Source organism: Maniola hyperantus, chromosome 23 (genome assembly GCF_902806685.2).
Source record: "Maniola hyperantus chromosome 23, iAphHyp1.2, whole genome shotgun sequence".
In the NCBI taxonomy this organism is placed as follows: Eukaryota; Metazoa; Arthropoda; class Insecta; order Lepidoptera; family Nymphalidae; genus Maniola; species Maniola hyperantus.
In genome coordinates this window covers 375,462-402,011 of record NC_048558.1, presented here as the reverse complement: position 1 = coordinate 402,011, position 26,550 = coordinate 375,462, and the positions used below count along the sequence as shown (strand labels likewise).

Below are 26,550 nucleotides of genomic sequence, written 5' to 3'. Positions count from 1 at the left end.
TAGACTGTAACTCGCTCGTGTGTTCGCCAGGTCGCGGCCAGTACGGCGTGGTGTACGCAGTGCACGGCGCATGGGCGGGCCGCAGCCCGGCGTGCGTCAAGTCTGTGTTCCCTGCCGACGACAGGCATTACAGGGAACTGGCCATGGAGTTCTTCTATACCAGGTGAGTTTCACAGGAGATAATCTAAAGTAAGATATACTTTTCACTCCTCATGCTTGTAAAGTTCTTATGCCGAGTGTAAGCGGACTAAAACTGCTTTTTATGCTCTTGGGTATAAAACTGTTGTATGGAAATTTCTATAGTGCCTGAGTTTCTATGCTCTCCTGGTACTTTATTCATGTAAGCTAAAGTTGGTGTCACTGGTGGGTGATATATTGGTCTACGAAGACGTCTTGTCTAAAGGCCTCTGACCTTATACCTGCGCAGTGGGCGATTTATCAATGTATGGCTAAAGCATACGTAATTACCAGAAGAGGTGAAGTATGAGAGTGAGCTCACTCATAGGCTGCGGTCGCGTATCACTGTTTCATTTCCTTGTGTGAGGTCTTCTTCTTCTTCCTTACCTTATCCCACGTTACGTGGGGTCGGCACAACATGTATTTTCTTTCTTCCACTCACTTCTATCATCCGTCAACGTATTATCCACCCCCTTTTTTTTTTTTTTTTTTAAAGTCAGTTTTTATTACATATTTTTTAAAACAATGAATAAACTAAGTAATAAACTTACATTGCATTTCCGAGATGATAATATTCCTAATATCTGTAGAAACAATATTAACGCAATAACTTTACTTTTAAAACTACACATTTTTTTTACACGCATATCCTCTTTCACGCAATCCATCTATCATTTCCTTGTGTGAAGTAATTTTTTTTTTTATTTTTTTTTATTCACATACAAGTTAGCCCTTGACTGCAATCGCACCTGGTGTTAAGTGATGATGCAGTCTAAGATGATAGCGGGCTAACCTGGAAGGGGTAGGTATGGCAGTTTTTAGTAAACCCATACCCCTTTGGTTTCTACACGGCATCGTACCGGAACGTTAAATCGCTTGGCGGCACGGCTTTGCCGGTAGAGTGGTAACTAGCCACGGCCGAAGCCTCCCACCAGACCAGACCAGAAATTTAGAAATTATAAAATTCCAAACCCCTGCCAGGAATCAAACCCGGGACCTCCCACTAATAAGACCACAGCGCTCACCACTGCGCCAGAGAGGTCGTCAAATAAACAAAATAATGCTGTAATTTGTATCTATTGTCAGGAGTATCCCCGCGCACCCGCGTATCGTCCGCCTGCTGGGCTCGTTGGTCCAGCGCGGCAACAACGGCTCGGCGCCCGGCGTGTTGCTGGTGTCGCAGCGCTACAGCCGCGACCTGCACGCCGCAGTGCGCGCGGGCCTTTCCTTCCCGATGCGGATGCGGATCGCGTGTGATATCGTTGAAGGTAACAGTTGCTCTTGTTTAAACTTTAAATTTACCATATTTTTCGAAAAACGTTTCAATCCAAAAGCCAAAATTGAGATACCATTCGAAAGTTTGAAAGATATCTGTAACGTTGTGTTAAATAAAATAATGTTTCTTTAAATTATCAGGGTTTATTTTAATATTTCCACTCGGATTAACTTAGTAATTAATATTAATACAATGAGCTAGTGTGCACGGCTCTGGCCAAGTCTTACAAGTGAAAGTCTATCAATTGACGTTGACACATGTCAGGTGACACCTACGTACGACATTGACAATTGGTCACTTGTCTATGAGTTGTCTCTGCTACATCATCCCCTTTTATTTTTTTAAAAAAAATATCTACATAATCATCCAGTTACAATTTTGAAAAATTACTTACATATATCATCCCCTTTTAATTTTACATAACTATATCATCCCCTTTTAATTTTACAATTTACATAATTATTACTTCATTAATTTTATAATATTATTGTGCCACACTTCTTAAATTTACTACAATTATTGACTCTTAAACTACCCATTCAACCAGCGATGGACAGCCTGTCTGATTGAAACACAAAGTCTACGCCGCCGGTCGAATATGAAACGAGGTTCTACTATATTGTACATTATTTTTGTCTATTATTACATATGCTCTATATCCATTATATCTAACAATTTCGCCTTCTGACCAAATATTCTTACTTGGCTCTTTTTTGAACCAAACTTTTTGCCCTACAGTAAACTTACTTTTAAATCGACTTGTCTTATTATAATTTTTTATATTTCTAGTTTGTACATCATTAAACTGTTGAGTTACATTCTGATTTAACTTAGGTGTTAGGTATTGTGAGCTAACAATCAACTTAGTTTTTAAATTTCTATTCATTAGTAGCTGACTGGGGGAAAAATTTGTACCAGAAACGGGAGAAGCCCGATATTGTAATAATGCTAGCCTTACATCAGTTCTATCTTCGTGGCATTTTGTTAGCATTTTCTTCGCAATTTGTACCCCTCTTTCAGCCATACCATTCGCTTGGGCATATCTTGGACTAGTATAAGTAAATTTAAATCCCCAATTATGTGCAAACTCTTTACATTCCCTCGAATCAAATGGAACATGGTCAGATATTATTTCTGCAGGTATTCCATGAGTACTAAAAATATCTTTTAATGTATTAATTACACTTGTAGCAGTTTTACTGGATATGTATTTTATCTCTAACCATTTAGAATAATAGTCATATACTACTAAATAACTTTTCCTTCTAAAGTCCATGATATCTATACCTAATTTTAAAAATGGAAGGTTGGGAACTTGATGTGATAATAACGGCTCTTTAACATTACTATTATGATGCGTTTGACAAGGAAAGCATTTCTTAACATACTCTTCAATGTGAGAGTCCATATAAGGCCAGTAATACAACCTTCTAGCTGTCTGCTTCATTTTTGACATACCTACATGCCCTTCATGTAAAGTTTTAATGACATTCAATCTTAAACTCTTCGGTACTATTAACCTATCATTATAGAAGACTAAATTATCGTCCACACTAAGTTCAGCTCTTAATTTATGATAACTTCTTATTACATCTGGAATATGAGAAATTTTGTCCGGCCAACCATTCTGTATAAATTCAATTATTTTTAATAACTCTTCATCTTTAGAACTTTCTGAGATTAATACTAATTTTTGTTCTTCTGTGCATTCTAATTTCTGTGCTAACCCTATACAGTGTATGACTTCATACATATAAGAATCATCTGTATCATTACACTCCTGATACGACCTTGATAACAAATCTGCTATGTACATTTGTTTACCTTGTAAATATTTAAATTCAAAATTATATTTTAATAACTTTAACTTTAATCTCTGTAGTCTAGGAGACGGTACCTCATGTAAATGCTTTTTTAATAAACTTTCTAATGGTTTATGATCATTAACTACGGTAATCTTATGACCATAGATATAATAATGAAATTTCTTAGTTGCCCATACTATACTTAACAATTCTTTTTCAATTTGGGAAAAATTACATTCTGCAGGTGTTAAACTTCTTGAAGCAAAGCAAACTGGTTTACCATTTTGAAGTAAACAGCATCCGAGACCACTCTTTGATGCGTCACACTGAATCGTTATAGGCAATTTACTGTTAAAATTCTGTAAAATGGGCGCTTGGCTTAATTTAATTTTAATATTATTATAAACATTTTCATGAACTTCCGTCCATAACCACTCAACATCTTTCTTTAATAATAACTGAAGCGTTGATGCAATATCAGCCAAGTTAGGTATAAATTTTCTTAAATAATTGACCATGCCAAGGAAAATCTGTAACTCTTTTTTATTATTGGGACTTTTCATATTAATAATTGCACTTACCCGCTCTGGGTCTATTTGCATACCTTTCTCAGAAAAAATATGGCCAAAATACTTCACTTCTTTTAATTTATATTGAAATTTATTCTTATTAAAGCGAACATTATGTTCTCTAGCCCGTTCAAAAACCTTTTTTAATATTGCATCATGCTCTTGTTCAGTTTCACCACATATTAACAAATCGTCACAGTACACTATCACGCCTGGAATATCTCCAAAGGCTGTTTCACTATATTTTTGGAAAATTTCCGGTGCTACTGATAAACCAAATGGCATTCTTAGGAACTTATAACAACCAAATGGACTATTAAATGTACATAAATCATTCGAATCTTCTGAAAGTTTAATATTATAAAAACCATCGGATAAATCTAGCACTGAAAAATACTTTTTATTACAAAGTTTAGTTATAATTTCATCAATGGTGGGAATCAAATGATGTTCTCTTATTAATACTTTATTAAGATCTTTAGGATCTAAACAAATTCTAAGCGAACCATCTTTCTTTTCTATAATAACCAAGTTGCTTACAAAACTTTTAGGGTGATCGACCTTCGCGATGACTTTGTGCTTCACCAGAGCTTCCAACTTGTCCGCAAGGCGATCCTTCAGTGCGTTAGGCACTCGCCGTGGGGGTCGCACCACAGGCTCCACGCCAGGTTGAATGCGTAGCTGCAGTGAGCTCTTAAACTCCCCGACTCCCTGAAACAGTTCGTTATTCATATTAACAATTGAGTCTTTACTCATTTTCATATTAGTATTAGTGCAACTTGTAAGTGTATTAATATTATTATTAATATTATTATTAGTATTTAAGAGCCTAAGCTTTACCAAAGAGCCTAGCCCTAGGATCGGTCTAACCGGTTCATTAATAATTAAAAACTCAGTGTTGAACCACTCATTGTTATTAATATTATTATTAGAATATACTTTTAATGTGACCTTTCCTATAGGAAATAATTTTCCTCCACCAAAGACTTCTATTATGGTTTTTGTCTCAGACATTTTTATTTTTGTCTCATCATCGACAATTTTTTTAAGGTCCCGCAAACTCAAAACATTTATTTGGGCCCCCGTGTCACACTTAAAACAGACCCTCTTATTTTCAACTTGCAACAACGTATTCCATTCATTTTTAGTAAAATCTATTGAGTATACTAGTCATAAATCATGAATGTTATTAATATTATCAAGCTTTTGATTCTTAGACATACATCCTATACTAAAATGATTTAATTTTCCACATTTTAAACAAGTTTTTCCAAAGGCTGGACACTGCCTAGGACCATGTACCTTATTACACTTTTTACACTGATAATTGTTTTTATTCAAGTTATTTTTATAATTATTTTGACAATTTTTCTTAGTATTACTATTATTATGGGGCCTACTATACTTAGCTTTGCTATTGTTGCTCGCCGGGGTAGTCAGCTGCCGGGTTGTGCTTGCTGCTGCCACCGCTTTCACCTCCGAGCTGTGTAGCACCATAAGTTGCTGACTGGACAGCTCCGCTGATCGACATATGTCCAGTGCCTTGTCCAGTGTGAGGTCCTTAATTTCTAATAATTTTTGTTGCACTCGTGTCTGTTTCACGCCGATGACGAGTCTGTCCCGTAACATCCTGTCCTTTTGTTGACCAAAGTTACAGCTGTCTGCCAGTTTTCTTAAGTCTGAGTAAAATGTGTCAAAATTTTCTCCGTCTTGTTGTACTCTTCTATTAAAATTGTAACTTGCCATTACTTCATTACTTTTCGGCTTGAAATATTCGTCGAATAACTTGATAACTTCCTCTAATTTCGGTTTATCTTCTTTTTTTAATACGTTGAGGTATAGTTCCAGGGCTGAAGATCCAATGCAATTTAATAATAATGCTGCTTTTCTTGGTTCAGACAACTTCTCAAAACCCGCCGCCAGCATAAATATCTTAAACGAATCCTTGAATTTTTGCCACTGCTGCCAGCACGTATCCAAATCTTCCAGATCTATTCCTCGCGGCATCTTAAATTCGACACCACACATGTCACCTTGCATCGTAGTCGTTGCCCCGTCAGCCATTGTCTTTGTTCAGTCCAAACTTGTAATCCGTTTTAATCTGATGTTTTGTTCGAAAACGGCTGCGCCATGTAACGTTGTGTTAAATAAAATAATGTTTCTTTAAATTATCAGGGTTTATTTTAATATTTCCACTCGGATTAACTTAGTAATTAATATTAATACAATGAGCTAGTGTGCACGGCTCTGGCCAAGTCTTACAAGTGAAAGTCTATCAATTGACGTTGACACATGTCAGGTGACACCTACGTACGACATTGACAATTGGTCACTTGTCTATGAGTTGTCTCTGCTACAATATCTATCATCAATGAGTGAATAGGCATCTTCTAGGTAAACGCGTCCCATCTTAGGCCACATAGGTGTGATTGTGGTCAAGCGTTTGCCTATAATAAATAAAAAACAGTTTTGCACTGATTCATTTCGAAACGGGGCATACCATTAGATATATTTTACGATAGTGGTCACAACTTTGTTGATGCAGTTTTTTATGTGCCATGATGCATAAGTTATATTTTCATGATTACAATGGTCCTATCGTTCTAGATTATAATAAAAATAGTGAATCTTGAGTAGTTTGAACAAAACTATCTGTCATTTGCAGGTATCAGGTACCTCCATTCGCTGGGGCTAGTACATCGAGACGTAAAACTCAAAAACGTACTTCTAGACGAACAATCTCGAGCGGCACTATCGGACTTAGGTTTCTGCGCGGCTGAAGCTCTCATGTCTGGTTCGGTTGTGGGAACACCAGTGCATATGGCGCCGGAACTATTGGCTGGGAACTATCACGCTGCAGTCGATGTGTATGCCTTTGGGATTTTGTTCTGGTAAGTCTGGGTTTTCCTTACCCGGCGCGATTAAAAATCTCATCTGATGACAGAAGGGCTGGCTCATTTCTTACGCAACGGATCAGCCTGGCTGTTCAGCGCGGAAACGCAGCCAGTATTCTTGGCACCATTACACGTGGGCAGGATTTGTATAGTAATTAGATAAGGCTAGCTTTAAGTTTTATTGTAATATTTTCATTAAAAAAATGTAACACATGGTTTTTATTATAGGTACTTGTGCGCCGGTAACATCAGACTGCCATCCGCCTTCGAAACATTCCAAAATAAGGAACAGCTTTGGAGTAAAGTTAAGAGAGGTAACTCATTTTTAAACCATACGGTATTTGACTAAGGGGGTTAAATAGGGGTTTGAAATTTGTGTAGTCCACGCGGACGAAGTCGCGAGCATAAGCTAGTCCCTTATATATTTTTTTTAATTTTCTTCCCTTTTCAGGTCTACGCCCCGAACGGTTACCTAATTTCAGCGACGAATGTTGGGAAGTAATGGAGTCATGTTGGGCCTCTGAACCCTCCCAGAGGGCTCTGTTGGGGGACATCCAGCCAAAACTGGAGGCCATTCTGCAGAAAGCTTTGAAAGAAGACCAGGGGCCCGTCAACTATATCAATAACCTTGAGGAGTATAATTCTGATGATAGTTTAGATATGACGGGACTGCATAAAGATACAAGGGATAATTTGTGTTAAGTGTGTGAGATCCATAAATAGATTATTTTAAAATCGGTGATGGAGAAGGAACAATATTAAAGCATCTACATATTAAGGATATACTACAAAAGTCCTGAAGCAAGATAAAATACCTGGTAACAATAACCTTGAGGATTATAATTTAGATATGATAAGACTAATTAAAAAAAATACAAGGCATAATTATTTGTGATAAGCGTGATGACAGTCCATTAAAAGACGATTTTAAATCAATTAATGGGGGAACATTCCAACATCTAATTTAATTTACAACATAATTCCTAAAAAAACGAGGGACCTCATAACTATAACAATGACCTTGGATTATAATTCTCATGACAGTCTGGATAATATTATGGAAGCAATATAAGGTGTGGAGAAAGATGAGAAAATTCCAACATCTAAATATTTAATTTTCAACAATAGTCCTAAAAAAATAGCAATCTCCTTGGATTATAATTCTGATAATAATCTGGATAATATTATGACCGGACTTTATATTAATACATTTATTTGTGATATAAAATAGGGATAATTTGTGATAATTTTTTAAACAGTTTTAAATCGGGTAATTGGGAGCTACAAAAAAAACTACAAAAGTCCTGAAGGAAAACCTGGCAGATGGAGAGTAAAATTCTGATGATAGTTTTGATATGACGGACTATATGATAGGGATGCAATGGATAATGTGTGCTAAGCGTGTAGAAATAAGACTCAATATCGCCTGGAGAACTGTGGAGGATTGATTCTCAATAATTTGGGGTATGCCTGCTTTCCTCCAATTTAGTAAAAATATCCAAAATAGTTTTTGAAAAACAACCCCAACAATTTGGATATGACTGGAATAATTATATTTGTGTTAATGTGTGTTGAAATAAGACTGAAAATAGAGTAAGTTAAGTAAGTATAGTTAAAAAAAAAAGTGGCGAATATTTTTGATTTTGTTCTATAATAGCATATTCTGAACGCGGATGATTAAAATGTATTGAAACACTCGAATCTTAATACTTAAGAGTACCCAAAAGCTAGTAACTGTTTTTGTCGATTGTTGTACGGACAAAACTACGGTTGCCAAAAATCTTGTCATGGTACTTGAGATCTTAAGCATTGAGAGACATGAGAACACCTGTCTATTGCACGTCAGTGTTATTGAACTTGCGCAGTGGGTGAGTTATCGATCTATTTGTGGTACGAAGTTAGGTGCGCGGCGGCGCGTATTGGTTTGTCAATCAATATTTTACTTCGTGCTCTGTACCCGTAGTACAAGATTTTACGTCTCACCAAATCAAACCAAATTCGAGAGTCGAAATACTTCCGCGTTACAGTAAACTGGATCTTAAATGCCTTGTTTTAAAGCTCAAGTTTGTTTACACTTCTACAGCCAGCGCTCCAAGCGGAAACATTGCGAAATTAAAATCAGTGGCATTGAATATTTGACTTCAATTCAAGGCTGTTTAGGTCCATTTTACTGTAACGCGGAAGTATTTCAACTCTCGAATTTGGTTTGGTTTGGTGAGACGTAAAATCTTGTACTACGGGTACTGTAGAATAGATCAGTACAACCATGTTATAGTACGCGACAGGTCAAGATCGCAATCGGGGTGGAGACACCCCGCGTTAACCCGGTGCGGGATAGCACGGGTGCCCTGCGGTGAGGGGGGCGTCCCCCTCCTCATACTCCGATTGCTATCTCAACCTGTCGCGGACTATACCTATGTGCAGAAGTTTTTTTACGTGACGTCAGATGTACTGAAAAATCAATATTACCAAAATGTGCCTTAATAAATTACTAATTCTGTTGTAATCATAAGTAATTACTAAATTGATTTGACAAATTATAGTCCGTTGCCGCAAAATCGTTTTTTCACGTCATCTGATTGGTTGAAAATAGACGTCTCCGCTCCGCTTCGCTTCAGTGGAAACGTACCTTAGCGTTAAACTGAAAAGTTACACTGTAGACTGGAGAAGTTATTTTAAAAATCTGTGATTAATTATTAATTATTGAATTATGAACTAATTAAGACTTTCCTTAGTTGTTAAGTGCATTTATTGTACCTATGTAAAGTCCGTACAAAATGACTTTTCACGCGCCATTTTAACTCTATGTGTCAACTGTCACGTCAAAAGTACCGTTCACTTTTAAAATAGGACTACTTTTAATATCGTACTTTTGACATGACAATCTATATATATAAAAGGAAAAGGTGACTGACTGACTGATCTATTAACGCACAGCTCAAACTACTGGACGGATCACGCTGAAATTCAGCATGCAGATAGCTATTATAACGTAGGCGTCCGCTAAGAAGGGATTTTTCAAAATTCAACCCCTAAAGGGGTAAAATAGGGGTTTGAAGTTTGTATGAAACTCTGTCAGTTTTGTCTATAAAGTGTCTATAAAGAAGTTTTGTAGTTAATATTTTTGCAATTAGCAGTATGACATATTTTATTAAGCTCATGTTAAAATCTCATAGTTAAAGATCAAACCTAAGGGTGTAAAATAGGGGAAATTTTGTGTAGTCCACATAGCTAGTTGACACACTAAGTTAAAATGGCGCGTGAAAGTTATTTTGTACACATAATGGGGCTGATTCTCTTGTACACAATCTCTAAACTAAACTAAATTAACAGGTCTAAATCTAGAGCTATCCTTTTCCGCAAGCAACATTATGGAAGGGATAGCAATAGATTTAGACGTGCCATTTTAGTTTATAGTTTAGAGATTGTGTACATCGGAATAAGCCACTGCATAAATATATAATACTGCATAATAAGCAGGGCTGATTTTCTTGAACACAATCTCTAAACTAAAATGACACGTCTAAATCTATTGCTATCCCTGTCGTAATGTTGCTTGCGGAAAAGGATAGCACTAGATTTAGACCTGTTCATTAAGTTTAGTTTAAAGATTGTATACAAGAGAATCGGCCCCAATATTTGTCGAAAGTTTCTAATTTGTTGTGTCTGTTATATTTTGTCCGTATTTATCTTCGCTGTTTTCTACCGAAGTCGTTATTGTCTACGGACTTGGAATGGCTGGATGCTACGTGTTCATTAAATAGTATTAAAACCTACCATGCCTATTTTTTTTCTATCTACGATGACGTCACGCGGGTCATTTACAGCCGAAAGGAGACCGACCCGTTTTGGGCCCAGTCTTGTCACAGAAAAAAAAACCGGTCAAGTGCGAGTAAGACTCGCGAGGGTTCCGTACTACAGTCTTATTTTTTCGACATTTTGCACGATAAATCAAAAACGATTATGCATAAAAATAAATAAAAACCTGTTTTACAATGTACACCATATTGTGTGAACATTTCATATGATACCCCACTTGATATAGGTAGTTATCTTACTTCGAAAATTGAAAATACTAATTATTAGTTGATGACCACAATTTAATTTTTTTTTGTGTGATGTAACCACAAATTCGTGGTTTTCAGATTTTTCCCCGAATGTCTGCCATAAGACCTACCTACCCGCCGAATTTCATGATTCTAGGTCAACGGGAAGTACCCTGTAGGTTTCTTGACAGACAGACAGACAACAAAGTGATTCTATAAGGGTTCCGTTTTTCCTTTTGAAGTATGGAACCCTAAAAATATTGGAGGACAACGGGTTTCCTCATTGTGTTGTCCTTCACCATTAAAGCAGATGATATTTAATTGATTAAAACTTACATAACACAAGTGCGTGCCCGCGGGATCGAACCCCCGACCGCGCGACGTGTTAACCACTAGGCTGCCACCGCTTCATAATCACATTAAACTAAATAATGCGTCATCAAAATACATTTATTGAAATGAGTGACAAAACGAGAAAGGGCCATCGTCAAAGTCCCTTGGAGCCTTAAGACCCGTTTATTTAATTCCATGTACTTCTAACTTGAACTCTATATACATGGTCTTAGAGTGTGTTTTGGATTGCGGGTGGTTTGTCAGGATATTAGCATAATATTCGTTTATGGGTAGGCCGGTCGCGGAATATTTTGGATGCTCATATTAAATGTAACGGCATGAGAGTAATAATTATGGAAATGTGACACTGTGACGTCATATTTCTGCAGTATGTAAGTAGGTACGTAATAAATTTACCCCAGCATTAGGTAGTGGACCAGACCTTCGTTATTTTATAAAAGCTGAAAGTTTGAAATCTTTGACGCCGAAAAATGAGATACGATGTTTTTCCTTGCAGGTCGATTCCTACTTCGCCCACCGCGACGATACGACCAGTCGCACTTATGACCTTTTTCTATAGGTAAACACGCTATACAAACACTTATGTGCGCACAACCGTGCCGTGCAAACGAATTTGATCATTAAGGTGCTAAACGAGTTTTGACCTTTGACTGTACCTATCCATTACTAAGCCTTCGCTTTCTGTTCGTCTGTACCACCTGAACCTACTGTCTTGACCGGTTTTTTTACGGTTCCGTATACCTCAAAACTGTCTGTCTGTCAAAAAACCTACAGCGTACTTCCCGTTGACCTAGAATCATGAAATTTAGCAGGTAGGTACTTAGGTCTTATAGCAGACATAAGGGAAAAAATCTGAAAACCGTGAATTTGTGATTACATCACACAAAAAAATTAAAATGTTTTCATGAACAAAATAAGTAATTAGTATTTTCAGTTTACAAAGTAAGACACTATAATATCAAGGGTATCATGTCAAAGGACTTTACCTGTGCATTCTAAAACAGATTTTTATTCATTTTTATGCATAACCATTTTTGATTTTTCGTGCAAAATATCGAAAAAAATACCTGTTCCGGCGCAGAGCGCCTCGGGGTTGTGCACTAATCTATTAAAAGCGTCAAGCTTGTGCTAGGAGTAGGTACGACAATAGTGCAACGGGCGGGGTTTGAACCGTCGACCTTTCGGTTTTCAGTCCACTCCTTTACCCGTCGAGCTATTGAGGCGCTTTTCTTTATTTTATACCAGGCGCTTTTCTTATTGTGATACAATACCCGAGTACGGAACTCTCGGTGCGCGAGTCTGACTCGCACTTGGCCGGTTTTTATCTGGGAAAATCAGAGAGTTTCCACATGGGAATTTTTCAAAACAGTGGTATTTTTAAAAACCTAAATCCACGCGGTGAAGTTACAGGCATTACACTGGGTACCTAGTTATTATTGTATTTTGCTAAGCTGTGACAGTAGGTGTGATCCTAAAGGAGTGAAATTTCCATAATATTCGCGTTTGAATCGAGTCACATGACTCCGCGTGCGTAAATATCACATAATATCTACCTACCTACACGTAAAGCGCTCGCTATCTGATGGGAATCCTTGTTTTCATTCTATTTTGTCGTTTCCACATACCTACCTAAATACCCAGTAATCGTTGAGAGCTCTGCACTCGAAATTGCAGACGAGTATATATACCTAGGGCACACAATCCAGTTGGGTAGGTCCAATCTCGAGAAAGAGGTCAACCGCCGAATCCAACTCGGTTGGGCAGCGTTCAGGAAGCTTCGAGATGTCTTCTTGTCCAAAATTCCTCAGTGCTTGAAGACTAAAGCCTACGAACAGTGCGTGTTGCCAGTGATGACATATGGATCCGAGACATGGTCGCTAACTATGAGTCTCATAAGAAAGCTCAGAGTTACTCAGTGATCAAATCAGAAATGAGGAGATCCGTAGGAGAACTAGAGTAAACGACATAGCTCAACGGGTTGCGAAGCTGAAGTGGCATTGGGCAGGGCACATAGTTCGAAAAACCGATAGATGTTGGGGTCCCAAGGTGCTGGAATGGCAACCTCGCACCGGAAGATGCAGCGTTGGAAGATCCCCCACTAGGTGGACAGATCACATCAGACGAGTCGCAGGGAGCCGCTGGATCCATCTCCATCTCCATCGCCCGCTGAGTGACTCTGAGCTATACTTAGTATGAATTAATGTTTTAATAAGATTTGAAAAACCCTGAGCAATCGACATTAGAGACAGACGAGCTCAAAATTAAATCAATTCACATCCGCAATACAATTAGGAATTAATTAAGAATTAACGCCTTATCCCCGCATTCATCCCGGCATGAAGGCAAACACGTTAGCAAGTTGGCATCAGCGGAATGTGAAACGTATGAGCAAACACAATTACCCTCGTTTGATCAATTAAGTAAGGCGCAAATCAAATATCGCATTTGCGTAGTGCGTGCTGCGTGCGTGTGTGGGGATCAGCGAATATTCGAGCAAATATCCTTTGGAGGCACCATATTGATTGGGACTCGTGGACTGTCCCAGTCTGCCAATTTTCTCAACTTAAGTTAACTTAACTAACTCTAGTAACGGTTCAGAAAGCTAACGAGATGGACAAAATTTGCCCCAGGCTGAACAAACATAATGCCATGACTGCAAAACAACATGCGACTTTTTTTTCTTAAAATAGAAGATTTTTACTATTAAATGGCACATAAATTATCATCTGTGTACATTCTGGGGTAGGCGTCCATACAATTTTTGTCCATCTCCTTTTACCGAGAAGAGCCGGCAAGAAACACGGAAGTTGCTTTAAAAAAAGAGTTGCTGAATAAACAGCCGATCGTTTCCATGCAACTCTGTCATTACGAAATTGGCCAATTGTATAATAATATGGCGGATTTAAGAACTATTCCAGAATCATGTTAGGTATAATAGCGTATACTGGACCCAGTGGCGTGCATAGGGCTTAAATAATAATAATAATAATAATAATGATCTTTATTTCAGGCAAAATGTACCCATATTATTACAGAAGTTAATAAAAATTATAAATAAAATAAAATAAAAATATTAAAATCTAAAATAAAATAATAACAAAAATAAGTACAATAATGTATATTGTATAGTATTTCTATCATTATTTACGATTCGCACTGCGATGCTGCGTCAACCAATACCGGTAGATGGCGACATCCAAGTGCTCAGACATCGTCCGGAGAATCTCATTATTAGAGTGACGTAGTCGCTCCTAAAAGGAAGCTATTCTGGAGCGTATAATTGCGAAGAAGTCGGGCATTCTTGCCGATGCAAACATGGTCGACGCACTACAAAATCGCGGTAGTTTCATCAGGATGCGGTAGGCATCATTGTACTGCACCCTGATGGCACCATACGAGCGTCTTTTGTAGTTAAACCAAAGTTGACAAGTGTAAAGGTTTTGACAGAACGCTCTGAAAAGAGTGTCTTAAAGCCAGGGTAAGCAGTAATTAGGTAAGCCAGTCAAAGAATAATGAGCATTGAGCAATTTCAACTGAGTTAACTATTTCTTGGGTAAGCAGCGCTTTTATGCCTCTATGAGTTGCACGCCACTGACTGGACCCCATGAAGGATTTCTGCACTTTGCCTAATGTTATCGCACTTACAATACATTATCTCTGACGGAAGTCACGTGATCTGTTGCATCAACGTCTTGAGTCGATTGTATAAATACGGGTGCTTGATGGTATTTCCAAGACTCTTTCCAAATCCCTTCCAAGACCTCACGAAAAGGAAGCGAACGTCTTAACTACTAGACTATTACGGCTAAGTAGTCTTTGATAAAGCCTATGGACATTGTTGTATTTCTTGCAGATTATATATTTTGTTTTTCCTTATCGGTAGTCATCATCATGATCCCATAACCGGCTCACTACAGAGCACGGGTCTCCTCTCAGAGTGAGACTAGGGTTTTGGCCATAGTCTACCACGCTGGCCATGTGCGGATTGGTAGACTTCACACACCTTTGAGAACATTATGGAGAACTCTCAGGCATGCAGGTTTCCACTTTCCTCACGATGTTTTCCTTCACCGTTGAAGCAAGTGATATTTAATTAATTAAAACGCACATAAATCCGAAAAGTTAGAGGTGTGTGCCCGGGATCGAACCCCCGACCTCCGATTAGAAGGTGGACGTGCTAACCACTAGGCTATCACAGCTTTTATTGGTAGTATCCCACAATACTCCTGATGGAGCGTGGTGTCAACATTCATAACGTGAAAACGGAATGGAGTCGTCGCTTTGATTGGAGACAGCGAGTAGCGATAACACACTTTGTTTGTGTTGTTGTGTTGTTGTGTTGTTGTGTTGTTGTGTTGTTGTGTTGTTGTGTTGTTCGTGCCACGTAAACGTTTGTCTAACCTACATTATAGTATTATGGCGGGAAAACGGATTACGAATACGTAGGATCTAGTACATATAATGAGCTTTCTTATTCTATTTTAGCGTTTAAACTATCGTGAGTAATTTCCATTATACATAATATTATTGTCTCACGAAATCAAAGCCGGGTGGCTTTACTCACGTGTTTAGTCGACGTTAGCCCGACTAGTTTCAAACCCTCCCGGGGTCTTTTTTCAAAGGGACTTAGTAATTCTTCTTCTATTTAGCATGGATTTTAATTCCAAAAAGTTAGAGGTGCGTGCGCGAGATAGGACCCCAGACCTCATTAGTAGAAAACGTACGTCTTAACTACTAAACTATCACGGCTTAGTAGTCTTTGATAATGAAGCTTATAGACATTGTTGTATTTCTTGCAGATTATCATATTTTAGCGTTTAAATTACCGTGAGTGATTCCCATTCTAACTAATATCTGTCCCGGCTTTACTCACGTGTGTAGTCGACGTTAGCCTGACTAGTTTCGAACCCGTACGGGTTCCTTTTTCAAGGGAGTCCGAGACGTGGGTTCGAAACTAGTCGGGCTAACGTCGACTACACACGTGAGTAAAGCCGGGACAGATATTAGTTAGGATTATCATATTTTTTATTTTATTTTATTGGTAGGTACCTAATGTCTAACTTTTCGGAGTTATGTGCGATTTTATGTAATTAAAATATCACTTGCTTTAACGGTGAAGAAAAACATCGTGAGGAAACCTGCATGCCTGAGAGTTCTACATAATTTTCTCAAAGGTGTGTGAAGACTACTAATCCGCACATGGTCAGCGTGGTAGACTTTGGCCAAAACACTTCTCACTGTGAGAGGAGACCCGTGCTCTGTAGTGAGCCGGCAATGGGTTGATCATGATCATGATGATGTGATTATAATATTGCGATTGTGTCTGATAACTTTTTAAGGGGGTTGAAGAGATCGCAGTCCAGAGCTCACTCGCTATTAAATGAAAAACTTTTTGGACAGTCAGTTAAAAAAGGGCAAGTTGAAAAGGCAACAGGGCAAAATTAACCCTCTAGAGAGGGAAGGTACCTCCGGAGGGCTATTCGCAATTATTTCACGGAGGACTTAGCTCTCAGCACTGGGGAGGGTTTCATAATTAAAATGAAACGGCTTGTAATTCCAGCTTTTACAGACGGCGGGGATATGTGGAAATCATTTTTGGAAAAATACCGAGTGGATACCCACTGCAATTAACTAATTACCGTTACTTTAGATTATAGAGATAAACCTAGCACGAAATTTTATTATTTACTAGCTGAGGCCCGCAACTTCATCCGCGTGGAATAAGGTTTTTTAAAAATCCCGTAGGAACTCTTTGATTTTCCGGGATAAAAAGTAGCCTATGGCACTCTCCAGGTCTTTATCTATACAATCGTTCAATACGTTGCACCGTTCTGACGTGATTCAAGGACAAACTAACAAACCAACAAACAAACACACTTTCGCATTTATAATATTAGGGATACTGATTATTATCTACTATCCATATCATATTGAAGACCAAAGTCTTCGAACAGTGCGTGTTGCCAGTGATGACATATGGATCCGAGACATGGTCGCTAACTATGGGCCTCATAAGAAAGCTCAGAGTCACTCAGCGGGCGATGGAGAGAGGAAATCCGTAGGAGAACTAATAAGCGACATAGCTCAACAGGTTGCGATGCTGAATTGGCAATGGGCAGGGCACATAGTTCGTACAACCGATAGACGTTGGGGTCCCAAGGTGCTAGAATGACGCCCTCGCACCGGAAGACGCAACGTTAGAAGATGGTCATTAGGGTGAACTAGGCATTAATGTCCTTTATGCAAAATATTACTTGACACGTATGGACGCATGGAAATTTTAACCGACTTCAAAAAAAGGAGGAGGTTCTCAATTCGTCGGAATCTTTTTTTTATTTTTTTATTTTTTATGTATGTTCCCCGATTACTCGAAGACGCCTAGACCGATTTTGAAAATTCTTTTTTTGTTTGAAAGGGTATACTTCAAAGTTGGTCCCATTTAAATTTGGTGAAGATCTGATGAACATCTTCGAAGATAGATACTGGAACTCCTCAACGGATAAGAGTAAATTGCTCGCGATCAGTGTAATAGCTTAGTAAACAGTAGATTTTTAACCAGTCATAGCATAATTCCATGGGGCCACTAAAAATTGTGAAATAAATTTTTTTTACAAAAAAAATAAAAACCGACTGCGATACACAAACACTAAAAATTGAAAAATAATTTAATTTATTACCGAATATATTATGTATACAAGAGTTAATATAGTTCCATAATAATATTTTTTGGGGTCGGTGCCTATATTAACTCTTGTATACATAATATATTCGGTAATAAATTAAATTATTTTTATTCCCAACCATGTTTATCAATTCGGCAACGGATCCCAAATAGCCATTTTTTAATTAAACAACCCCACCCTTTCATATAGTAAGCTAGCAAAATCCACTTGCGACTTTATTGAATGGCACGTACTGAATATCCACCCTTTTATGTAAAGGCACCCGTCCTTTGTACCCCAAGCCCTAACCCATGGACATAATACTACTTACTATGATGAAGGTCGACTATGACTGGATAATATAGCGTATGAACTCAAAAGACCCTATGAAAATTATCTAAACATCTCCAAATACGACAAAACATCTGTAGATGTAAAATTAAAAGTCCTTACTCACTGACTGACTTATATTATATCAACGCACAGTCTAAACCGCTGGTCCTAGAGATATGAAATTTGATTCTGGTTTATCTATACATAACTGCGAAAAGTTAGAGGTGCGTGCCCAGAATCGAACCCCCGACCTCCCGATTAGGAGCCGAACGTCTTAACCACTAGGCTATCACAGCTTAAAACCTAAAAAGGTTTCATACTATAATTAGGTATTTAAGTCATTAGCCTTGTACAGTTCTTGTATTTCACGAAGGCGAGTGACTCATGCTTGTGTTTAACACGTTCAATGCGGCGTAATATTTCCCTGTCTTACTCGCAGTGCGTTACAAGGAAAATCTGACTGGTACATTGACTGAAATCTAGTGCGCTACCAGACATAAACGATTTGAACATATACCTCCATTATCAAGGCTTTATTTCCTCAATAAACCAAAGTAAAACCATTTTAATATTATTAGAGGATAGTATATGAGTCAAACTATCATGATGTGACTTAGCTTTAGCGTATAGCATGTATTTTGGAAAATATAAGGCTTTTAAAATCCCAGACAGTTTTACCTGGTGTAGCGCCTGCAGAACTAGCAACATAAGAAGTATCGACTGACGATTAGTGATGGGACTGTTTAATAAAAATAAAAATATCGATGTCATACTTTTATTTTACTACATAGTATATTAGTAAATTGTATAACAAGTGCATAAAACGGGCAATTTTATGCCCGAGTTATTTACTCTGGTTTTCATTTAGATTGCAAGGAAATGAAAGTGATATTCTAACTAAAATATGACTAATAAAAATTTTAAGTGAAATTTGAGCAATTTTATATTTTTAATCATGAATTCACGGTAAATTATATTTATATTTATAAAAATATCGGAAAATTATAAAATTATAATTATAAAAAACTCCGATTTTTTTATTTGATGGAGATATTGTTAATGGTCTATTGTTTTGAATTTTTTGCTGCCCAGCAATAACGAAATTACGATCATCATTGTTTTCATCAGTAACAAGTTGCAGCATCCGACGTGACCGTTTTATGGTTAGTACACACACACACAATTATAATTTAATACCTATTTTTTTTCGCGAAAATTATAATACCATAATAATCGATATACGTACTGCTTCTTGAATGCACTATCGCTCACTGAAGGTGTTTCGCCTGTTCCCGTGGTGCTATACCAGACACGTACGTACAAGTCGCATATGACTGGTACCGCACACAGCAAGAAAAATTTCCTTCTGGTGCTAACCAGACAAATGTGACTTGTACAGATTAAATAGTTTAAAATAGTAGGGTTTGAGGAGGAAATTCGAAATATATATTTATCTCTTATCTACTCACAAGGTTTCATAGTAAAAGTGCCCCCGCACCACAGGAAAAAACACAACAACTAGTCGCCGCACCAGTTGAAAGTCACATACGAGTCGAAACTGACCGGTACCGCACGCAACGTGTTAAGTCGTATCGGTATACTTATTGGTACACTACATGTGTGCGTTTGACAGCGCTTGCTCGCGACTGATTGGTCCGACATGCACGCACACCTACGCAATGCCCGTGTAAACGACGCGACGTTACCACAAGTAAAGTTCACTCGCTTTCGTCAATTGCAAGAACTATAGCCTTGCACGTAAATTTGACGTAAGTGACGTTAAATTTACGTAAAACTATCGTTGAGTGACGATATTATGACGATAATCTCTACATAGTATAAAATAAAGTCGCTTCCCGCTGTCTGTATGTATGTATGTATGAACGCGTAGATCTTTTTAACTATGCAACGGATTTTAATGCGGGTTTCACCAATAGATACAGTAATTCAAGAGGAAGGTTTATAGGTACAGTTTAATTTTCAAAAAATTAGAGATCCCTAGGGAAATTGAAATATTGTGAATTAGGTCGGAAAACATCCTCTCATTTGAGAGTTTCCGAGGCCTCGCAATACATTGCACCCATGCGAAGCCGGGGCAGGTCGCTAGTAATAACTATATTATTGTAGGTAGCCTATATAATTAAATTTCCCAGCGTGTCCAATCACGGACGTGGAGTAATCTCGTGCCAGAAACAATTGATCAACAGTTTTATGGCACGCTACCTACTTACTATGATTAGGTCTAGGAGTAGATATGGGCTCACAGTCTAGCCCATATCTACTCCTAGACCTAATCCATATCTACTCCTAAACCTATATATATATATATATATATATATATATATATATAGGTTTAGGAGTATATATATATATATATATATATATATATATATATATATATATATATATATATATATATATAGTACGCGACAGGTCAAGATGACAATAGGGGTGGGAACGCCCCGCACACTCACACATCCCCCGCGTTAAACCGGTGCGGGATACCGCGGTTGACGTGCAGCTGTGCGGGGCGTCCCGCATTTAGGCAAGCGATTTGCCTCCTCATTTCTGATTCGAATCGCTAAGATTTGGAACACCCTTCCAGCATCAGTTTTCCCCTCCAATTATAATATGGTTGCCTTCAAGTCAAGCGCGCTCCATCATAGGCTGCATCATCACTTGCCACCAGGTCTGCTTGCAGCCAAGCGCTAGTCTATAAATAAATAAAAAAATATTAATTGTTCTTTAGGCGCGTCACCGATATGTTAATGTTGATGACGCACGTTGATGAAGATAAAAAAAAAAGTGTTATTTCTTAGTCGATGGTACGGAACCCTTCGTGTGCGAGTCCGACTCGCACTTGACTGGTTTTTAAATAATAAACCAATTTCCGAACAAGTGGGAGAAAAATTTGTTGCGTAGCTAACAAAAGTCAAAAACCCCTCAATGCTCTAGGGAGGTGTGATATTACAAGATTTATCAAAGTCAGCGCGCCCTCCTCGCCCCGCCTACCCTCGGCCGCATCATTACAACCCTCAGGGACTCTGGAGACTGAGACCTTAATAGATATTATTATTTAATACGACCCTAAAATATTCAAAATAAGAGTAACGTATTTTTTTATGTTCCGTACACAGTACAAATTTCCCGTTCCAGCACCAAAGAGTGGTCATCATCATGATCAACCCATCGCCGGCTCACTACAGAGCACGGGTCTCCTCTCAGAGTGAGAAGGGTTTTGGCGATAGTCTACCACTCTGGCCATGTGCGGGTTGGTAGACTTCACACACCTTTGAGAACATTATGGAGAACTCTCATCCATGCAGATTTCCTCACGATTTTCTTCACCGTTAAAGCAAGTGATATTTGATTACTCAAAACGCACACAACTCCGAAAAGTTAGACGTGCGTGCCCGGAATCGAACCCCCGGCCTCCGATTAGAAGGCGGACGTCCTAACCACTAAGCTATGACAGCAGACAGTATAGCAACACTAGGTAAATATTATGATGAACTTATGACCAAAGTTTTCCCTCAAATTAAATGTTAAAATATTCCTCAAGAAGGTCCTGAAAGGGCCTCGTTACGGGGAAAAATGGCCTTAATTCCATTAAAAGGTGGCAAAAAATACTAAAGTGAGGAATTGAATTAGGTGACAGAACTTAAGGGGGACTTAACGAAAGTAAATGGGTATTTTAAGCATCCTCTTTGTTATGACGGACGAAATTAAACATAGGCTGTGTAGCCATTTTAAATTGTTGAATCTGTCTGTTGGTAATTAATATCTATCTACCTTCAAGTCAAAAGTGAATAGGCATCTTCTACGCAAGCGCACTCCATCTTAGGCTGCATCACTTGCCATCAGGTCTGATCGCAGCCAAGCGCTAGTATAAACTAGCGCTTGACTAAATTAAAAAAAACCGGCCAAGTGCGAGTCAGGCTCGCGCAATGAGGTTCCGTACTACAGTCATATTTTTTCGACATTTTGCGAGATAATTCAAAAACTATGATGCATAAAAATAAATAAAAATCTGTTTTAGAATGTACAGGTGAAGACCTTTCATATGATACCCCACTTGATATAGTCACTCACTTCGAAAGTTGAAAATACTAATTATTAGTTCATGACCACAATTAAATTTTTTTTGTGTGATCTAACCCTAAATTCACGGTTTTCAGATTTTTCCCCAAATGTCAGCTATAAGATCTACCTACCTGCCAAATTTCATGATTCTAGGTCAACGGGAAGTACCCTGTAGGTTTCTTGACAGACAGACAGACAGACAGACAACAAAGTGATCCTATAAGGTTTCCGTTTGTCCTTTTGTGGTACGGACCCCTAAAAAACTACGTAAGTACCTATATCCGGCAGGAAATATTGCACATCGAACTTTAGGAAGAGATTTCTGCTTCGTAGAGCGTCGCCTCCGTCACTCATACCTATGACGTGAATAGTTTATTACACTTTAAAGGTGTTGAGCAGGGGTTTGCCACCATACTAAGTGTCTGCTAATCGGCATCATCATCAACAACCGATAGACGTCCACTGCTGGGCATAGCAGTGGCGTGCAGGTCATAGAGGCATAAATGCACTGCTTACCCCAGTTGTAATGGCTCAATGCATATTTTTCATTATGACCTGCCAGTAAATAGGTTCCTACCTAACTAAAGCTTACCCTGGCTTCAAACACTGTGCACGCCACTTTGCGTCGCCTGAATCCAGCGGCTCCCTGCAACTCGTCTGATGTCGTCCGTCCACCTAGTGGGGGGTCTTCCAAAGCTGCGTCTTCCGGTGCGAGGTCGCTATTCCAGCACCTTGGGACCCCAACGTCTATCGGTTGTAGGAACTATGTGCCCTGCCCATTGCCACTTCAGCTTCGCAACCCGTTGAGCTATGTCGGTTACTCTAGTTCTTCTACGGATCTCCTCATTTCTGATTTGATCACGTAGACAAATTACTCCAAGGATAGCTCTGGCAATGTATGACGTGATTTCTAATACTCCGAAGAAAATATAAAAAAATCAGACTTTAACGTAAGATTTTTTACATCTTTAATTATTATCTGATACCTCTCTAAGCCACCATTATCCGAACAAACATGCAAACAAACGTTCCTCCCAGTGTTGGGTACAATACGCAGATAAACTTTCAGCTTTTATAAAATAAGGAAGGTCTGGCACGCGCTGGCTCTTAGGCCGTTATAAATCTAATTTCTATTAATATAATATGTACAGAATAGAAGCTCAGGTTACGCAAAGCTGATTAATTATTCACAGGGTAGGTATATACAGGGTGTAACCAGAACGGCTAGCAAAAACTTAGCGTTATTGTTATACTACCTAAACACAATCCAATACCAATAACCATTTACCTTATTTTGTAGTTTTAGAGATTTAGTATTTTTCAAACCCGCAATGCAAAACTAGGGTCAATGCCCCACTTACGACGCGAAATTGACTCCGAGTGGCCTACTTACGCAATGTTTCTTGACCTCTAGCGTCAGTCAGCAATATATCGTAAACTTTTACAAAATTGTAGGATTTTTATATAAATTATAAAAAAAATGTATACTTAATATTATTAATCTCACCTGTCTTCGTTTTTGCCAGCGTTCTGGTTACACCCTGTACATCTGTTGTGAGTTAAGTAAGTAGGTATACATGCAGGTATATAATGTAGATAATGTGGCTAATTCCTTTGTACACAATCTCTAAACTAAACTAAAATATCACGTCTAAATCTATTGCTATCCCTTTCATAATGTTGCTTGCGGAAAAGGAAAGCACTAGATTTAGACCTGTTAATTTAGTTTAGTTTAGAGATTGTGTACTAGAGAATCGGCCCCAATTGTAGGCATTAATGTATTATCTGTAACATTCTGCCGCTTACATGCTTCTATCATCAGGCGAAGATAATCTTGATCTCAATCCCCCTACTATGTTTTCTCGACTTTTACATAATCTAAATCAGTACCCTTATTATAAATGCGAAAGTGTTTGTTTGTTGGTTTGTCCTTCAATCACGTCGCAACGGTGCAACGGATTGACGTGATTTTTTGCATGGTTATAGATAAAGACCTGGAGAGTGACATAGGCTACTTTTTATCCCGGAAAATCAAAGAGTTCCCACGGGGTTTTCAAAAACCTAATTCCACGCGAACGAAGTCGCGGGCATCAGCTAGTAATATATAAAAGGAACAGCTGACTGACTGACTGACTGTTTGACTGACTGACTGATCGATCAACGCACAGCTCAAACCACTAGACGGATCGGGCTGAAATTTGGCATGCAGATAGCTATTATGACGTAGACATCCGCTAAAAAAGTACTTTTACCTAATCTATATATATAAAAGGAAAAGGTGACTGACTGACTGACTGACTGACTGACTGACTGACTGACTGACTGACTGACTGACTGACTGACTGACTGATCTATCAACGCACAGCTCAAACTACTGGACGGATCGGGCTGAAATTTGGCATGCAGATAGCTATTATGACGTAGGCATCCGCTAAGAAAGGATTTTTGAAAATTCAACTCCTAAGGGGGTGAAATAGGGGTTTGAAATTTTGTAGTCCATGCGGACGAAGTCGCGAGTATAAGCTAGTAAATAATAATAGAAATATTTAAAAGTGGAAATGGTAGGAGGATAGTAGATAGTAGTGGTTCGCAAGCTCTCAAATCGCGAGGCCTTAGATTTTCGCGACATTAAAACGAGTTTTTGTAAATAAACGAAGGGATTTGCGAAACGCAAAAGATGTCTCATTTTTTTCTCCATCCGCCATGACAGTTTGGATTTGGGCTCCTTTTGTTTGAGCGAAAGGCACTGAGTTTCCCTTTTTAATTGACTTTTGGGGCTTAGCTTTATGGAGGCTGTTTTAGGGTTCCGTACCTCAAAAGAAAAAAAGAACTCTCGTAGGATCCTTTCGTTGTCTGTCTGTCGCGTCTGTTTAGATAAGAGAATCAAAACCTACAGCGTACTTTCAGTTGACCTAGAGTCATGAGATTTGGCAGATAGGTATAGTTCGCGACAGGTTGAGATGGCGATCGGGGTATGAGGCAGGAGGACGCCCCGCACACCCGCACGTCACCCGCGCTCGCTTGCACCGGGTTAGCGGAGGGGGTGTGCGGGTGTGTGGGACATTCCCATCTCGATTGCCATCTCGACCTGTCGCGTACTATAGGTAAATCTCATAGCACAATAAGTAAAGGAAAAAATCTAAAAAGCATGAATAAAATTTATGGTTACCTACATCACAAAAAAAATTAAAATGTGTTCACGAACAAATAATCCATATCCAAACTAATATTATAAATGCGAAAGTGTGTCTGTCTGCTAGCTTTTCACGACCCAACAGTTTAACCGATTTTGATTGAATTTTGAACAAAGTTAGCTTATATCCCGGGGAAGGACATAGATTATTTTTATTCCGGAAAATTGAAGAGATCTTGATTTTTGAAAAACCTAAATCTACGCGGGCGGGTGTTGCACATAAAAGTGTTATATTATCTTGTACGATGGTACAGAACCCTTCGTGTTCGAGTTCGACTCGCACTTCACCGGTTTTCTTTATCTTCAAAGATTCTTTTTGCTACTAAAAGTTAATAGGGAAAAGTTTTATTTGGTATCTGATTAACTGACGAATCACAAGTAGCTCTGGAGGGTTTTAATCGCAAGTTTGTCTATGTTTAAGGCATACCGGTGAAGGAAAACATCGTGAGAAAACCTGCATGCCTGAGAGTTCTCCATAATGTTCTCAAAGGTGTGTAAAGTCTACCAATCCGGACATGGCCAGCGTGGTAGACTATGGCCAAAACCCTTCTCAGTCTGAGAGGAGACCCGTGCTCTGTAGTGAGCCGGCGATGGGTTGATCATGATGATGATGATGAAGGCATCTGAGGAATTCTCTTTTTTTTTAAATCAGGCTAGATTTACGTTTTAGAGTAAATAAGTTACCGAACCAGTGGTAGATGTATCCGACTATTCGTAAGTGCTTGTAAAAGTTTATACGAATAAAAAAGATTTTTATTTATTTATTTAAAAAAAAATAGTATGCCTAGGTACGCTTTTGGAATTTGGTTCTTTACTATACAGGAAGTAACTAGAAAAACGAAAACGTGATAGTACCTACCTACTGATGATGACTGATATGATACCACAAAAAAGAACGGCTCTTCCAACATCAATGGACCATAGCAGACTATATACACACTTATATACACTTTCGTATTTATAATAGGTAAGTAATAGGTAGTTAGTGCCTAGTGGATGATAAACTTAACTTTTTAACGTTAGAAAAACCTTTCAAATTTAATCAATTTTAAATGATAAAATTATGGGTTGCGCTGTTTCGTTATCTATTAACAATAATTCACTGATCAGTAAAGTTACAGGACACGATTTGAATTTGGTCAGTTATTGGGATGAATG

The 26,550-nt window shown here is 38.4% G+C and overlaps 2 protein-coding genes across 7 annotated transcripts in view; one reads left to right on the top strand and one right to left on the bottom strand.

Moving 5' to 3' along the window:
* LOC117993085 (dual serine/threonine and tyrosine protein kinase-like) overlaps positions 1-10,497 on the top strand; it is a 48,361-nt gene extending 37,864 nt beyond the window's left edge. For 4 of the 6 annotated variants that reach the window (XM_034980811.2, XM_069506697.1, XM_069506696.1 and 1 more), the window contains 5 exons: positions 31-163; positions 1,264-1,445; positions 6,493-6,718; positions 6,950-7,035; positions 7,173-10,497. In XM_034980811.2, the coding sequence (XP_034836702.1) occupies positions 31-163; positions 1,264-1,445; positions 6,493-6,718; positions 6,950-7,035; positions 7,173-7,423 (878 nt within the window). In that variant the 3' untranslated portion in view covers positions 7,424-10,497. Of the gene's footprint in view, positions 1-30; positions 164-1,263; positions 1,446-6,492; positions 6,719-6,949; positions 7,036-7,172 lie in introns of those variants that run through there. The other 2 variants (XR_011238113.1, XM_069506698.1) reach the window with 2 other exon arrangements.
* LOC117993086 (protein boule-like) overlaps positions 1-25,477 on the bottom strand; it is a 97,277-nt gene extending 71,800 nt beyond the window's left edge. The window contains exon 1 of the mRNA XM_034980812.2: positions 25,471-25,477. The gene's annotated coding sequence lies outside the window, so the exon portion shown is untranslated. The remainder of the gene's footprint in view (positions 1-25,470) is intronic.
* Between the last annotated feature and the right edge of the window lie 1,073 nt (positions 25,478-26,550).